The 17,017-nt window shown below is 43.0% G+C and overlaps 1 protein-coding gene across 2 annotated transcripts in view; it reads left to right on the top strand.

Annotated features, from left to right (window-relative positions):
* Nucleotides 1-1,201: 1,201 nt before the first annotated feature.
* The window catches only part of HEPACAM2 (HEPACAM family member 2), a 31,183-nt gene continuing 15,367 nt past the window's right edge, over nt 1,202-17,017 (top strand). The window contains exons 1-3 of one of the 2 annotated variants that reach the window (XM_053410389.1): nt 1,202-1,686; nt 8,522-8,875; nt 11,169-11,453. In XM_053410389.1, the coding sequence (XP_053266364.1) occupies nt 1,608-1,686; nt 8,522-8,875; nt 11,169-11,453 (718 nt within the window). In that variant the 5' untranslated portion in view covers nt 1,202-1,607. The remainder of the gene's footprint in view (nt 1,687-8,521; nt 8,876-11,168; nt 11,454-17,017) is intronic. The other variant, XM_053410388.1, reaches the window with a different exon arrangement.

Raw genomic sequence — 17,017 nt, 5'->3', positions numbered from 1 at the left:
AGCTGCATAGAGATAGGAACAGTTAGAGGGGCAATCCGATACACGGAGAAGGAACTTCCTGGTTTCTTCCTGGCTGTCTCCGTCCCCCGACGTTAAATGAATGGTGACCCTAGAAAACAATCGGGATTTTAGTAGATGCAACTGGACAGCAGGGCTTGTTTGTTTTCTCGTTTAAACGTATTAAAATGCCTTGCTTCTGGCGACACACTCCACTATCCTCCTATTGGGGTGGGGGCCCTGAAATGTTTAATATTTATCACGTTTAATATTTCGGGTCAGAGATGGAGCTGAGCTTGGGTTGCCTTGGAGTAACAAATTCCCTGTACAAAAAACAAACAAACTTCAGACTGCAGCAAATCTATTTAAATTACTCACTCTGATTCCTCCCAACCCTAATCCAGAATGCAGTTTCACGTCAAAGTTTTGCTTTTCTTAGAGAAAATCGCATAAAATTGCGTTAGAAAAATGGTGAACTCCTTTGCTGCTGGTGCTGCGCTTTGGTGCGGGATGGCTGACTCAATCACAGCTACCGTTAAATCCCAAATTACTCCATTTTTGGTGAGTTGACAGCTGTCACTTCCGCCTCGTGAGAGACCAAAAGGGGACCAAAGCAAACACGCAAACTTGTAATTCTGAGGTTACGGCGGAGGGCGAGGGAGACGGGCACAGCGAAGCGCAAAGGTGCTGGGCTTACCGTGCAAAGCAACGGCGCCTCCCGCCGACCAAAATGACATTTTTTCCGAAAGCTGAACTCCTATTACTTTTATTCCTGCTATAGTACTTTGTTCAGAGCAGATATCCCTTGACTTTAGGCTTGACGGTCCCAAAGAAGATTTTGCATGTTGAGTAGACTGTCCGGGTAGGAGTTGTAGGGCCTGGCAAGAATCCTTTGTGCAAGGATAACTATAGGAATATAGAAAGAGGCACATATATTTTAACATTAATTTTGCATGGTCCCCCTTTGGTCTAAGAACCAATCTGAAACATGTATTATCTAATATTATAGTGAATAATGATGTCCCAGAGCTGGCACAGAGATGAACCATAGTATGTGTTTAAAAGGAATACTTTTTGCACACACACACAGCTCCTTTGGGGCTAAGAACTGATTTCTTGCAGGTTTATTATATAATATCGTGGGGAACAATTATGTCCGGTCATTTCTGAACAGAATAAGCTAGCTAACTGACAAAACACTTCCATTTCTAACACTTATGAGCATGCACAAGTCAAAACATTATTCCTCTGGGTAGCTGTTTAGCTGTCAGCTGTAGGAAGGTGAATGTAACCTGCGTGCAGCTCTGGGCTCATTTATTTTTTATCAGTGTTGAGTGATTCATTCTGTATGCCCCATTTATCATGCTCTGTGTTTGCTGTGAATATAACCGGAGCGAGGAACTTAGGGTCACAGGCAATGAAGATGTCGAACACTAATCCAACAGGTGTTCCCACTCCCTCTGCCTTTTGTATACACATATTCAAATCACCTAAGGCAAGCCAGGGTAGGGGCTGATAAACTCGCTGCTGATTTCCCTAGCAAATAAGGCCCACGGCTGCTGGACCAAACTCTGGCTTCACATGCACACCAGAAAGAAAGGGCTGCTTGCATGAGACAGGATGCTTTCATGGAGCCCTTTAGCACCACATTTTGTGACTTGCAATGCAAAATCTGTGTTCTGCTTTTAGGTAAGATCTCAAATTTCTTCTTCTGATACATATTTAATCCAGGTGTAAGGTTTTGTTTCAGTTCCATACTTTTGAATGTTTTTAACTTTAGTAACTTTACCATTATAAAACAACCAGGAACTGTCAGTTTTCAAACCATGTGGATTTTTTTTAATCCTACAAACGTATATGATTTGTACAGAAAAACTGGAAATAGATAGAAGGGTAGGTAGGACGGTAGGTAGATACTAACTGCAATGGGTAGTGTTGGGACAGTCTTGGTGTTTTCACTCTGGAAGGCTGCAATCCTACACCTGGGAGTAAGCCCCACTGAATGCAGTGGATCTTACTTCTGAGTGTGCATATATAGGGCTGTGCTGTAATACGGAATCTTTCGAGGAGCCTTAGAAAAGCGGCAGGAAAATTTGAGGTATCAATTATTCTCACTGCCTTTTTGAAAAATACATCATGCAAATAAGGTTGTTCCTTTTCAGTTTTCCGTATGTAATGGCCCAGTATTATCAATAGATCTTTCTGCCTAAGACATTATGGTTTTTGTATAAAGTATACTTAGCATTAAAAATGAATGGCTTTTCATAAAACACCACACACAAAAATTAATAAGATGGGCATTCAGCAAGATGTGTATGTTTCCCTAGGAGAAACATTTATTATCATTATTAATGAACTTTAAAAAAGTTGCAGTGCTTGTGAATGAAATAAATTTTATGGCTATTTTATGTACTTTTATACATTGCAATTAAATTGGCTTTTTACTTTCATTTCTCATGTGAGGTCTGATGTAGTCCGTTAATATCTGCAAACTTGATCCCATTTGTGATGTTTTGGTTTCAAAAGATGACACATTTAGCACATTTTATCTTAATATGATTTGTAATAATTTACTTGATTTCATGTCCAGTATGTGTTGTACTAGATGTAGAACGGGGAGCAGGAGGGGAGGAAGCTTACCATGCCACCAAAATTCTCAGTTTTATAAACTTTTATAAACTTCTTCCAAATATCGAGAGCTGTGCACAAATGACAATGAGAATTCTCCACTTTGTGGACAGAGAAACTGGAGTGAAACCATCTCACAATTTTTTGTAGGGGGGCAGGGATCTCCAACAGTTCCTCAGGCTTACCATTTGCTGTGACAATGGCCCATGGCACAACAAGTCCCCCTTCCCAAGTTTTGTTTTGTTGCTGCCGCTCAAGAAGCAGCACCAGCCTGCCCACCATTTTGCATCTTCCATAACGCCCCAGACCAAACATTATTCCAGGCATTGCTGAAGGGGAAATGGTTGCTGCCACACACAAAAAACTGGTGGGGAAAATTTGTAGAAAAATATGGAAGGTGGCCTTCTTTTTATGGAGCGTATCAGAATAAGAAACATCAGTCTTCGCTGGAGTTAGGCGAAAAAGAAGAGAACATAATTCTGATTGATCAAGGTTTCTGCCCTCTTAGCTCAACTGTCAGCAAACACCTCACCCTAGCTGACCCCACCTTGTGCAAAATTGTCCAACCACCATCCATTTTCAGCTATGCACAAGTTCTTTACTTCATCCTGAATTAAATTACAAACGACTTGGGGTTTTACTACCACCAAGGTTCAGTATAAGATCCTTTAAACCAGTGCACAAATGATAAAGAGAAGAGGGGCTCCGGGTCAGATGGGAATAGGAGAGTGTTTGAATTATTTCAGGGGCTTTATGGGTTAAAACCAGAATTTTGAAATATGTGCAGAAAACTACAGATAGAATACAGGAAGATAAAACTGCCCATCACCAAAAAGCAGAGCTGCTAAATCAGGGGTGGCTAAATAGTCACCAAATTTCCTTGGGGAGTGTGGATCTTAAAGGTGTGATTTAGGCAGGCTCATCCCCTAGATGTGCTATGGAGGCAAGCTGTTTCTTGCCAGGTATTTTCTTATACAGAGACTGGTACAGAGCGTTTGAATTCCTGGCTCTATGAATGAAGATCTGACTTACTGCTGCTGTTAAATCGTGTCCTCTGGAAAATGGGAGCCAGACTGAACTTAGTGTGGCTTCTGAGCAGTTGTGTGTAGGATTGTACTGTAAAACACTACCATTCTAATGGTAAAGCATTCTGCTTTACTTGGCTTGGAACTATATGCTCATAAGCATATAGACAGGGCTTTTTTCTGGGGGGAAGGCAGGGGTATGCATACCCCCTAAACATTTTGTGAATCTTTGTACTTTTGTCCATTTACTGTATTTACTTTTCCCGATTTGAACTATAAAATGGTGATTTTCTTGAGTCAAAATGAGAGTACCCCTAAAACATTTTTTTAAGAAAAAAAAAGCCCTGCATATAGATCACTAGAGAATTAAGCTTTTAGGATCAGAATGCGACCTGTACTTATTTTTGAAAAAGAAAAGGAAATCTTCCCACGGCGATCTTAAGTTTATGCATTAAACTCAAAATATGATGTCACGGTTTTTATTTAAACAAAAAAAGCTGCAGGATGTTTCCAGTCAACAAGGGTGGTGTTGTGCTTACTAATACTTAAAGCCGGATATAGAAGCAAAACGCAGCCTACGCTCTAGTTGGAGGTCACTTTGGAGAAACCTAGCCTGTTTATATCCAATACACATAAACGGCCTTGAAGAGATAACCTGAGCCAAGGAAGGGAGTGGTTTGCTTAGAAAGCTTATTGCCTGTCGTCTCCACTCCTGTTTACACCAGCTATACAGAAGATGCACAGGACTACGTTCCTTGTGCAGAGGGAACCACTGTAAAATAACACCTGGTTACAGAAATCCTCCCTTGTCTGGAAGGAATAATACACTAAGGATGAAACTGTAGCCTTTCAAGAGTGAAACATGGTTGTATTTAACAGATCTGCCAACTCTTGACTTTTTGGGGCAGGAGACAGATTTAAAGTTAACCACCCTTCCATTATTTTGAAATCTGACCTCTCTAGTTTTGATCAGTTTCACCCTGGACTTCTCTAGATGATTTTTCAAACGTGCACTCAGGATGAATTTGTGCTATTGGTGGTATGGGGTGGTCAAACACACTCCCTCATTCAAGTCTATTTGAGCCTTCAAAATGATCTGGACAGTCACGGTTCACACAGCGTCTGCGGCAATCTGTGCATGGTCTGCAGCTTCTTGCCGAAATCATGTAACATTTCATACTACAAATGGTGTTTGGGATTTTTGGTCCTGCTTTTGTCACTCTATAGGGTGCCTTTGACAATGAGCTGAATTAATTTCACTATTTTATATTTCCTGTTCAGGATTCTGGTGTTCCTGTGGTTTGTGGAAACAAATGAAGGTTTAGTAGAGCAACTGCAGTTCTATTAAACTTATGTTTTTTTAAAAAAAATGGCAGAGAGAGAAGCCTTCACTAGTGCACCCCAGAAATTTGCAGACTTAAGCCACATTCACACCATACGTTTTAAGTGCTCTTATACAACTTTGACAGCCATAACTTCTCCCAAAGAATTCTGGGAGATCTAGTACTGAGATGGTTAAAATTCTCAGAGTATTTTAAAAGTCCCAGGGAACTCTGGGAATTGTAGTTCTGAGAGGGGGCTAGGGGTCTTTGAACAATGGCAGGCAATCAGTCTTTCTTAGCTAGCAATTTTCAGCAGCTTTGCTCAGAAGCAATTCCACTTGAGTTCCATGTTATTCGCTAGTGAGTGTGTTTAGCTCAGGATTACAGCCTTGTGTCCGTTATAAGAACTGAGCTGGAACCTCTGAAATCAATTACCAGAGAAAAGTCCACAGAAATACGGGGAAGTAAGACAGCTCAACTCTTTCTTAGTTCATGTAGTGCTGCAAATGGGCTTAGTTATCGGCGGTATCTAGTTAAAACACGATCATGCCAGGCACTAATTAAATATTTGTACTTGTATTTTTCTTATTATTTTGAGACAGTTTACCTTCCTTCCCAGCGCAGCTCACAAGGTTGCCTCTGAGGTGATACTTGGACCAAATTTTAAATCCCAACACTGTTCCCATAGCAAATAAACAGACCAAACAAGGAGGATTTGTTGTATATCAGCAACTTCCTTAATTCCTGCTTCCTTCTGGCTTTGCAGAAGTTCTCCCATAGTGATTATACCTGAATAAATCATCAGGTCATATTCATACAGAACAAATTTACATCCCCTGGAGGCAACTCCACCCTTTTTGACAGCAAAAACAAAAGGGTTCATTTTCAGCTGTTTTTTTTGCTTGGACGTTTTCCATGTCTGTAAACAGGGCAGGTTTCACAAGCAAGAGAAGCTACATAGAAACGTATGTTATGGTTGTATATATTATTGGCCCATATTCTGCAGTCCTGTATCGACTTCCCAAGAAGCAGGCGTCCTCAGGGTACTTTCATACATGGACTTTATAGAAGCACCCTACCATTGTCCTGCTTTCAGCTGGCTTGGAATAGCCACTAAGCTTCCATTTAAATGGGCAGGTCCCCTTTCCCCGGCTCCCGTGTGACACACAGGGGCATTATTCATCAGGATCACTGTTAGTGGGGATAGGATTAAATAGTACTCCCCACTCCCCGTCCCCTGGCCACATTTCTCTGCCTTCTGCAATTGAAGGGGGGAGAGAAAATAAATGGATATAGAGACAATGCTACTCAGAAAGGGAAGAGTTAAAATAATAGAGTGTATGGCAGACCATATGGAAGGAAATGACTTTATGCAGAAAGAGCCATGCCATAGACCATATATATCTGGAGAAATTACACAGGATTTTTTTTTAAAAAAAATTAAATTAAAAAAATTCCATAATACAGTAAAATTACAACAACAAAAAATGCAAATCAGATAAGTAGAATACAGTGGTACCTCAGGTTACATACGCTTCAGGTTACATATGCTTCAGGTTACAGACTCCGCTAACCCAGAAATAGTACCTCGGGTTAAGAACTTTGCTTCAGGATGAGAACAGAAATCGTGCAGCAGCAGCGAGAGGCCCCACTAGCTAAAGTGGTGCTTCAGGTTAAGAACAGTTTCAGGTTAAGAACAGACCTCTGGAACAAATTAAGTACTTAACCCGAGGTACCACTGTACAGAGTTTGTGCTTAAAAGTAATTATTAGCCCTTACTGCCCATTAAGCATTTATTTATTTTAAGGAATCTTTTTTGAATTGGGATGGGTGGGAACAGAAACCAAAAGGCAAAAACATCACGTCGATGCACTGTAAAAAAAAAAGTGAATGAGCAAAGCATGGTTATTCCAGAGTAAATTTCCAGTGTGGAAGTAGCGACACACAGATGCCTGTAAATCTTAATTTGAACTGCTGCTCTTGCTCCAAGGGATCGTGGTAGCAGCCTACCCATGAACCAGGCTGAAGTATGAGCAATGAGTGAATAAGTCTTAAGTGTCAGGCTGATCACATAAATGGTTGCTACAGGCCATGGTTCCTTCTCATTGTATTTCCATGTATTCTGGCTATAGCAGGCTTATTAAGTAGTAAATGATAAAATCAATTGCTGTGTTTAAACCTGGGGTGAAGAGTTGAAGTGAGAAATGCTGACATCAAGAAGATTCCAAAGTTATTTAAAATTTGACATACTAATTTTACTCCCAGAAAGTTTTTGAGATGGGCTGTCTCTTACCGCGGTGGCGCATAAAGCAAAGTGGGTTCTCCTTCATGGAGAGCACGTGTTGCGGTGGGAGCAACCATGACATCCCCTGTTGCTGGATGGCCATAAATTTGATGGGGCACCTCCAGTGTTGCTGGGGGAAATTGATTGTTGCAATTTTATTTGATTGACAGGGGTGCTATATAGGTCTCTGTGCGCAGTGTTGAGCTTCCTCTTTTCGCTGCGCACATCGGATTACCCGCCCGCCCTCCCTTTATTTAGGGTTTGTTTGCATTGATCTTGCTATGCCTGTCATGGGGTCGTCTGCTTTGGAGCAGGGGCCTGGTAGGAATTTTACCATTTGGCTGATTGGCTGGTACCATTTGGGTTTTGCCTACTGCGTAGCAAATTGTCACAACTTGTAAGGTTGCGGTTAGGCATTGGTTAATTTTTGGTTGGTGGAGGGGATGTGGTTGGCTGTGCCTGCCCCTCCAATGCTGCTGCTGCAAGGGTATTCCGTTAAAGGAATCCAGGGGCCCGCCATGCTTTTGTCCGTATCCCTGACAAAGGGCTAGGGCCACGCAAGAGCCCCTGGGAGCATTTGGGGAGAGGTGAGAGCCTGGCACCCAGCTTTATTCTCTCCCAAAAATTGCTTACCCTTACTGACTTCCGAAAGTTGGGACACGGGTGGCACTGTGGGTTAAACCACAGAGCCTAGGACTTGCTGATCAGAAGGTCGGCGGTTTGAATCCCCGTGACAGGGTGAGCTCCCGTTGCTCAGTCCCTGCTCCTGCCAACCTAGCAGTTTGAAAGCACGTCAAAGTGCAAGTAGATAAATAGGTACCGCTCCGGCAGGAAGGTAAACGGCGTTTGCGTGCGATACTCTGGTTCGCCAGAAGTGGCTTAGTCATGCTGGCCACATGACCCCGACATGGCTCCCTCGGCCAATAAAGCAAGATGAGCACCGCAACCCCAGAGTCGTCCGCTACTGGACCTGACGGTCAGGGGTCCCTTTACCTTTTTACTGACTTCCGCACAGGTGTGGTTGTCAGTTCTGTTCCTACTTCCAAGTGGGAACAGATAGTCGCTAACCAATGCCTAAGCAACCACTCACATACTGTTATTCAATAAAGTTGTAGCCAAAATTATGCCAAAAACCAAAACAAAAATGATGTGTGAACATGTTTTTATTCAGGGGTGGGGTCCTCGACACGCAACCATTGTTTGTGGCCTATTTGCATTGCAAATTATAATATTTTCTCATTTTCAAAATTTCTTTCCCCCTGCAGGTATTTGTTCTGCCTTGAAGTTGACAGTCCCATCACATACCATCCGTGGTATTAAAGGGCAGTCCCTCACTCTCCCAGTTGACTACAATTTCAACATTACAGTTTCCAATATCCAGATAATATGGCTGTTTGAGAAGCCACCAACAACCCCCATATTTCTGATTGGCTGCTTGGTAAATCACTCAGTAGTTCCAGACTTGGAATATAGGCACAAAATCGCACTTAAGCCTCCCAATGCATCCTTGCAGATAAGATCTCTGAACTTCAGCGATGAAGGCAATTATATTATCAAAATCAATATTGATGGAAACCGAACGATACCTGCAAGTGCAAAGGTTCAAGTTACCGTGGATGGTAAGTAATATAAAATGTTGGAATCTAAAGGTTCAACCAGAATGCTGCATAGAGGTTCTGTGGCCATCTCCTATGAGGGTTTTAAAATGTATTAATAGCAGCCACTGAGGGTACAATTGGCAGCACACTGTGCTCTGGGGAAGGGGGCTATTTAACTTTTTTCTGTGGGTCCTTCTAGTACCAGCATAGCAAGCCCCACCGGCGCCTGGGGTACCAGTGGTGGGGAGGGAGGTACGCATGCGGGCAGCGACAGAGCATGCCCCACCAACAACTGAGATTGTGCAGGAGATCCTTATCTTCTACAGCATGTTTTGTTGAGCCCAGATTCCCCAAATACAACTGCAACTATGGCAAGACTACTATTTAGTCTTAATTCCAGCAGAGGTGTTTTGAAACACACCAGGATTCAGTAAATTGCATCCTGGCTAAGGGCTCATCCACACTTAACCTTTCCACACTTTCTAGATACAGGACTACTCTGTGTCTAAGCACTTCCTCCCTCACTGCCATTTCCCCCCAGAAATGCCACTCTTTGACTCTGACTCGGAACAAATGGCAATTCAGGTTTTCCGTGGATTGGTGTTTGCTCTGATTCAGCAGTAGAGAGCGGGTTTTCGAAGGGAAAGCACCCAGACGACAACAACAAAGCGCTCAGACACAGAGCTTTAAAGCGCATACCTGGATGAGGCCTTGTTCTGTTACAGGTAAGCAGAATAAGATGGCGGAAAGCTTTATCTTGCTGAACAGACTGTGACAAGTTGGACTGCAAATATGAAAGTGCTGTTTTAAATGTTACCCACAAGGGGAAGAATTCCTGAAAGGAGAAATGGGGAACTCTGTACATCAGTGGAAAAGGTTCTAATCTTCTGCAATTAATGTTGTATTGGGGGGGGGGCAGAAATTCACAGGACAGCATTCAGCAATATTACACACACACACACACACACACACACACACACACACACACCAGGTGTATGAAATCGTACCATTCATTCTACCACCTCAGACACTTAACTAGCTCATTCCCACTATTTTACTTTATATGGCAGACTTTGGGCTTATCCACCCTTACTTTTTGCACCGCTCTTTCCTGGCAAAAGGCCACGTTTTAATGCTTCATGTCTGAGTGTGCAGTTGTTGTTGTTGTTGTTCCTGCTCTTTAAAGCTGAATTGGAGCAAATGTCAATTTGGGTTTTCCACAGATTGATGTTTGCTCTGACTGAGCTTCAAAGAGCAGGTTTTCACAGGGATAGCACCAGAACAAAAAGGGCTCGGACATGGGTACCTTGAATCGTAGGGAAATTACACTTTGCAAAAAAAAAAAGTATATTAGACAAAATCACACACAAACAAAGATTAGGAGAAAATTGCTGCAAAATGCTGGTGAATTTTCATGTGGATTTTGAAACACTGCTCACTGATGTGGAATACTGAACGTAGATTGAAAAAATGAGAGAAACCAAAAAAGAGAGATTCGCCCACTCCTTGCTGTTGTGCATGGTAGCCACATTTCCTGGTGCAAATGGCAGAAACGCTTTGCCATCAGGAGAAGTGTATTCAGACAGGGTGAAATGGCTCTGCCCAGCTACTAATGGATATGGGCAAAGCTCTCCCATACAAGGAGGGAGACTCTGATAGGGCTAAAGTCCGCACACACACACACACACACACAGAGGAGCTCTACTTGCATACATTTATACCCAGGGAGAGCACTTTCCCACATTGTGTGAATGCATGGATCGCTGGGAAGCATTTCTGCCACCTGCTGCAGTGGGAGGTGGGGCTGCACAAATTTCTACAATGTATGCAGGGAGCAGGGATCACACCTGTGGTGCTTGTTAGTGGCAGGTTTGGGATTAGCCCACCTGGCCCCAGGACTCCCCTCATGTGGTATTCCCTCCCCCCACAGTGGCAGAGCAACATGCTGCAGCCCTCGGAGCAGAGAACAGGCGGGGGCGTGGCTGGCGCACGTCCCGAGGTTGGGTGGCATGTGGCACCCGTCCCGAGATGGTGTGGTGCACTTTGGGGGGGGGGGCAGCTGCAGTGGTACCCTTTCCCCAAATGGTACTTGGTGCAGTGTGCTCCCCCCGCCAGTTCCCCCGCATGGGTGGAGGGAAATCAAGCAGTTTTCCCCCACTTCCTAAATTATTCAGCAAATAAATTGTAAACCCATTGGCCATGCTGCCAGGGGACTCTGGGAGGTGGGGGTCTAGCAACATCTAGAGAGCCAAAGGTTACCCGCTCCTTGGTTAAAATACATTGATCCTAACTTCAAAGATATTTTATATTGCAGTTCCTGTCACAAAGCCAGTCATATACATTGAACCCTTTGCTGGAGTCGTGGAGAACAGTGGGAACATTACTTTGAACTGCACTGTGGAGGAAGGCACACGGGTCGCTTACCAGTGGTTGAAAAATGGAAATCCCATTGAAGCTGGCACTATCTATTCCTTGTCAGCAAACAACAGCACGCTTCGGATTGTCCCTGTCGTCAAAGAAGCCATTGGGAATTACAGCTGTTTAGCAGAAAACCCAGTCAGTGCAATGGAGAGTGACGTGATCGTGCCAACTATATATTGTGAGTAGCATATAATGTAGACCATATGTTGCATATAGTAGCTGAATTGAAAGAATGAGGTGGTGGTGGAGAATTAAGAGTGATAGTGGACAAATGGTAGCTCTTTGCCGTTAGATTATTTGTTTATAATAATTTAATAATAATAATATTATTTTATTTATACCCCGCCCATCTGGCTGGGCTTCCCCAGCCACTCTGGGCAGCTTCCAACAAAATATTAAAATACCGTAATAACTCAAACATTAAAAGCTTCTCTAAACAGGGCTGCCTTCAGTTGTCTTCTAAAAGTCTGGTAGTTGTTGTTCTCTTTGACATCTGGTGGGAGGGCATTCCACAGGGCGGGCGCCACTACCAAGAAGGCCCTCTGCCTGGTTCCCTGTAACTTGGCTTCTCGCAGTGAGGGAACCACCAGAAGGCCCTCAGCACTGGACCTCAGTGTCCAGGTAGAACAATGAGGGTGGAGACGCTCCTTCAGATATACTGTACCGAGGCTGTTTAGGGCTTTAAAGGTCAGCACCAACACTTTGAATTGTGCTCAGAAACGTACTGGGAGCCAATGTAGGTCTTTCAAGACCGGTGTTATGTGGTCTCGGCGGCTGCTCCCAGTCACCAGTCTAGCTGGCACATTTATATCCCACATACAGTATTCTCCAAGCAGCTGAAGGTCATATACATGACACCCACCCTCCCCTTTTAACCTCACATCAGCCCTGTGAGGTAGGCTATAAGAGAGAGTGGCTATCCCCAACCCATAACCTTTGTGACTGAGTGATGGTTTGAACCATGGTTGTTTGCAGCCCTGGGCTGCATTCACATAGAAGTTTATTCAGTTTCCTCCACTAACCCAGGAGTAAAGTGTCAACATTTGGGGCAGTATAGCAACATACAGTTCTTTCCAACCATGTTCATGAGTGAATCACTGAGGAACAGAATCGCACATGTGCAGAAAGAGTAGGGGAGCAGCAACGTTGTCCAACAGCATTCACTGTTGAGTCACACTGTACCCACAGGTGTGAATGAAATTTAACACAACATGCTTGTATAGCAGTCAAAAAGTTACATTTCCATAGCACAACAGGTACTGTAGTGTGAAAGGAATGTTAGAAAACAGGACAGAAGCACTAGCATGTATAATCGGGGAAACTCATACAATATTCCTCCCATCTGAATGCAAACCCTAGTCTGCCTTTTGGACCATAGTAAACTTCCATCGAGCTCTCATGATGGCACCTTCTCATTATGACAGAAGGCCTGTTCCAGGTAAGGCTAAAGAGAATTGAAGTACAGAATGGTTAGAAAACCAATGTTTCACCTGTCTCTTTGTCCATGCAGATAATAATAATAATAATAATAATAATAATAATAATAATAATCCATCTGACTGGGTTGTTCCAGCCATACTGGGCAGCTCCCAACAAAATGTCACCCATCTGAATGGATACAACTAGAAACTAGATCAAAATTATGGCTGTTCCATGCTAGGTTAGTTATATGTGTTAATTATATGCAGTATTTTGGAGACTGGAATGATTTGACATGATTTTGATAAAGGATAACTTTGTTTAACCAAGCTGTAAGCAAACCGGTTTACTTGATCCACTCTTGAAAGAAGCTTTGTTGACTTGGAAGCATGTCAAAAACTGGTGACATTAAGTAAATATAGGGTTTAGAGATGAAATGATGGAAGTTGAGAAAACATGGTGGGTATACTTCCAAGAGAAGAATTGCCTTATGAGCCAAAATATGGAAATGCCATTTACAGGAACCAAAACTAAGGTGTATAAAGCCCAAAACCAAACACTAGCAAAAAATGGGCAGGGACAGAAGTGAGAACTATGTGAACAATTACTGCTCATTTGAGATTTAAACCACTTTAATACAAAAGTAAAGAAACAATAATCTGTACCAAAGACCAAATATAGTTTAACCATACTGGTCTCCTTTGGTGGTTCAATAAAGCATCCCAACAATTTGTCACAATGAATTTTGTCTTTTAGCTAATATGCCTAAATGGTGTGATGAAACTACATATAAAATTAAAATACACACTAATACCTGATCGATAAACATTCTAAGCAAAAGTATAACCATAAATATAATAAACTCACTCACTGCCCATAAAAATCAAGTTGCTGTGAAGAATTAACAGTCATGTTGATGTAAAATGGTTGCCATTACAGATAATGGGACTGCCTAATTTGCAAATACGATTAGAAATGAATTTAAATATAACAATTTTGGAAATAATAACTGGAAAATTACTCAATGCATCTGTGCTCTCACCACAGGTAGTTCGAGAAATCCTCCAAAATTCTTCTTGTAAACATTGAGTATAGGCTACATAGGGTAAGGAGCTAGCAGATGATGTTTGCCTTTGGACACCATTCATTAGTTTGACAGATATGAAGAACTGTTTTGGTGAAGGTACCATCACGATAGATGACCTATAACAGCAGGCTATAACCATGGATCATTTAAAACACCAGTAAATGCACCCTTTTGTTCATATTCAGCAACAAGGCGAACAGGCCTTCAGAAAGCCATTTTGTAGGTAGACCTAAACAAATCTGAATGTTTAAATGGATCCAGATCAAGTACTTCTAGTCATAAAACTTTGGAAGATATTAATAGTGTTCTTCTTGGGACCACCCTCAGATATTACTGGATATTATGAAATAAGTATGTGAAATCCTGGCAGCACCTCCTCACTCATCCTTCCTGCCCCTAAGATTACCTGGCCATTGCCATGGGCTTCCTAATACCACAGGTCAAGTAATAATAGGAATAATAATAGATTTTATTATTTATACCTCGCCCATCTGGCTGGGTTTCCCCAGCTACTCTGGGCAGCTTACAGCATATCTGAAAACATACTAAACACATCAAGCATTTAAAACTACCTAATACAGGGCTGCCTTCAGATGTCTTCCAAAAGTTGTTTAATACTTTATCTCCTTGACATTTGAAGGAAGGGCATTCCACAGGGCAGGCGCCACTACTGAGAAGGCCCTTTGCCTGGTTCCCTGTAACTCACTTCTTGCAGTGAGGGAACCAGCAGAAGACCTTCAGAGGAAGACCTCAGTGTCTGGGCTGAGTAAAGGGGTGGAGTAATGGGGTGGAGACACTCCTTCAGGTATACTGGGCTGAAGCCCTTTAGGGCTTTAAAGGTCAGCACCAACTAGCTTTTGCCAGACTCCTTGGCTCATCCTCCTGTCGCATCTCTGAATGAGTCATAAGCATCACATATATAGGATGTACATTGGATTGACTGAATGCTTCTTTCCATTCTAGCCACATCCATGCCATTTACGGCTTCTCTCCCCTTCGAATCCTGGAAGCCGTAGTTTGTTAAGGATTATGGAAATTGTAGCTCAAACTGCAGTTCCCAGGATTTGCGGAGGGGCGGAGCTAGAACTTTCAAAGTGGTATAAGAGTGCTTTAATTGTATGCTGTGGGTGTGACTTGATACCGTGCAGCACACTGCAGTGTCCATTACTATTACAACCATTGGTGCTAATTTGAGGCTTTCCATAATGGGTATTTTGTAACAGTGTTGAGTGCCAATGTGAACTTTCTATTTAGCTTTGGTTGTGCAGTATTTGGTCACGAAGGCCAATCTGCCCTTCTTAGTTTTACACTAAGCGATTTCCGTACGAAAGTACAATTGGCTTTTAGTACATTTGTTTTGCAGGTGGCGCTGTGGGTTAAACCACAGAGCCTAGGGCTTGCCGATCAGAAGGTTGGTGGATCGAATCCCTGCAACGGGGTGAGCTCCCGTTTCTCGGTCCCAGCTCCTGCCCACCTAGCAGTTCAAAAGCATGTCAAAGTGCAAGTAGATAAATAGGTACCGCTCCAGCGGGAAGGTAAACAGCGTTTCCATGCGCTGCTCTGGTTCGCCAGAAGCGGCTTAATCATGCTGGCCACATGACCCGGAAGCTGTACGCCGGCTTCCTCGGCCAATAAAGCGAGATGAGCACCGCTACTCCAGAGTCAGCCATGACTGGACCTAATAGTCAGGGGTCCCTTTACCTTAACCTTTACATTTGTTTTGCAATTAGCAGACAAACCAAACAGACCAGGAGTAGTACTGATTTTTATTTTTATTTAATCTTCTAAAAACATTTTATTTTATTTTTAGATGAAATACTTCTAGCTTTTAAAGGACATTTTCAGAATCATTCTTCTCTGGCAGGGCTACCGCTTTTCCGATGCCGTTCTCCAAAGAGGGAACCTTTCCTTTTGACTCCGTAAATGCTATTTACTAAATGACTTGTAAAATAATAAATCACCACTTCTTAGCAACGATTTACGTCTCAGTGGGAACATGACCAATTGGCTCCTGTCACCACGAAACTGTTATCCATCTTGTTTCTGAGCAGATGGCAAGTATTTACTGTGAGTGACCTTTATTATTACTGCAATTCTCCTGGCAGCAATGGCATATGGTATATGTGGACCCTGGAGCCAGGACTGGCTTCTTATTGGGAGAACTGGTAGCTGGCAAACAGGCTTTTTTTTACTGTGCTAATGATAAAGTTCATATTGAATTATATGACTTGAAAGGAGAATTTGGTAGATGAGATCACTTCAGGTAAGCGTGGCCTCTGTGCTATTACAGGAAGACCTTTTACCTTGCTAGCCATTGGCTCCATGTTGGTAACCGTGCAAAACCATTTTATAAAGAAAAAGCAGAAACAAGGCATGTGTAGATTAAATTGTGCGGCAAGTGTGATGAGGCATTTGTTTTAGTTCAGCAGGCAACCTGGGCTTTACTTTCATTGAGTTCTGGAACTGCCCACAAAATAGCAGATCTTGCAAAAGTTATCTCTTTCTACACAGCACAAGATGAGGCCAGAAGGAGGAGCAACTTTCCCCCTTACACAGATAGCAGTACGTTTGCTGTGAAGATGGTGGCCCCATGGTAGCACCCTGTTCTACCACAGACTCTCCCATTTCCTGGTGCTGACTAACCCTTTCTTTAGCTGATGCAAGTGGCGCTGTGGTCTAAACCACTGAGCCTCTTGGGATTGCTGATCGGAAGGTTGGCGGTTCGAATCCCAATGACAGGGTGAGCTCCTGCCAACCTAGCAGTTCGAAAGCACACCAGTACAAGTAGATAAATAGGTACTGCTGTGGCAGGAAGGTAAACAGTGTTTCCGTGAGCTCTGGTTTCTATCACGGTGTTCCATTGTGCCAGAAGTGGTTTAGTCATGCTGGCCACACGACCCAGAAAGCTGTCTGTGGACAAACGCCAGCTCTCTTGGCCTGAAGCGAGATGAGCACCACAACCCCATAGTCGCCTTTGACTGGACTTAACCATCCAGGGGTCCTTTACCTTTTATCTAGCTGTCTGAATACCTGTGTGCAAGCATATACATGTGCTGGCTTCATTCTGCCCTGAAGATCCAGGGTAACTGGAGAACAAATGCCCTCTCGTTCCTGATACCTGAGATTGAGCAGGTTGGACCAGGAAAGGATGTTGGGTTGCTTGTATTTATATCAAACTTAGCTAATCCAGAAGCTGCAGGCATCCTGCCAATTTCAGGAGCCTCATTTGCATATCC

This window comes from Podarcis raffonei, chromosome 12 (genome assembly GCF_027172205.1).
Source record: "Podarcis raffonei isolate rPodRaf1 chromosome 12, rPodRaf1.pri, whole genome shotgun sequence".
Classification (NCBI taxonomy): Eukaryota; Metazoa; Chordata; class Lepidosauria; order Squamata; family Lacertidae; genus Podarcis; species Podarcis raffonei.
This window is presented reverse-complemented; position numbering and strand designations above follow the sequence as displayed.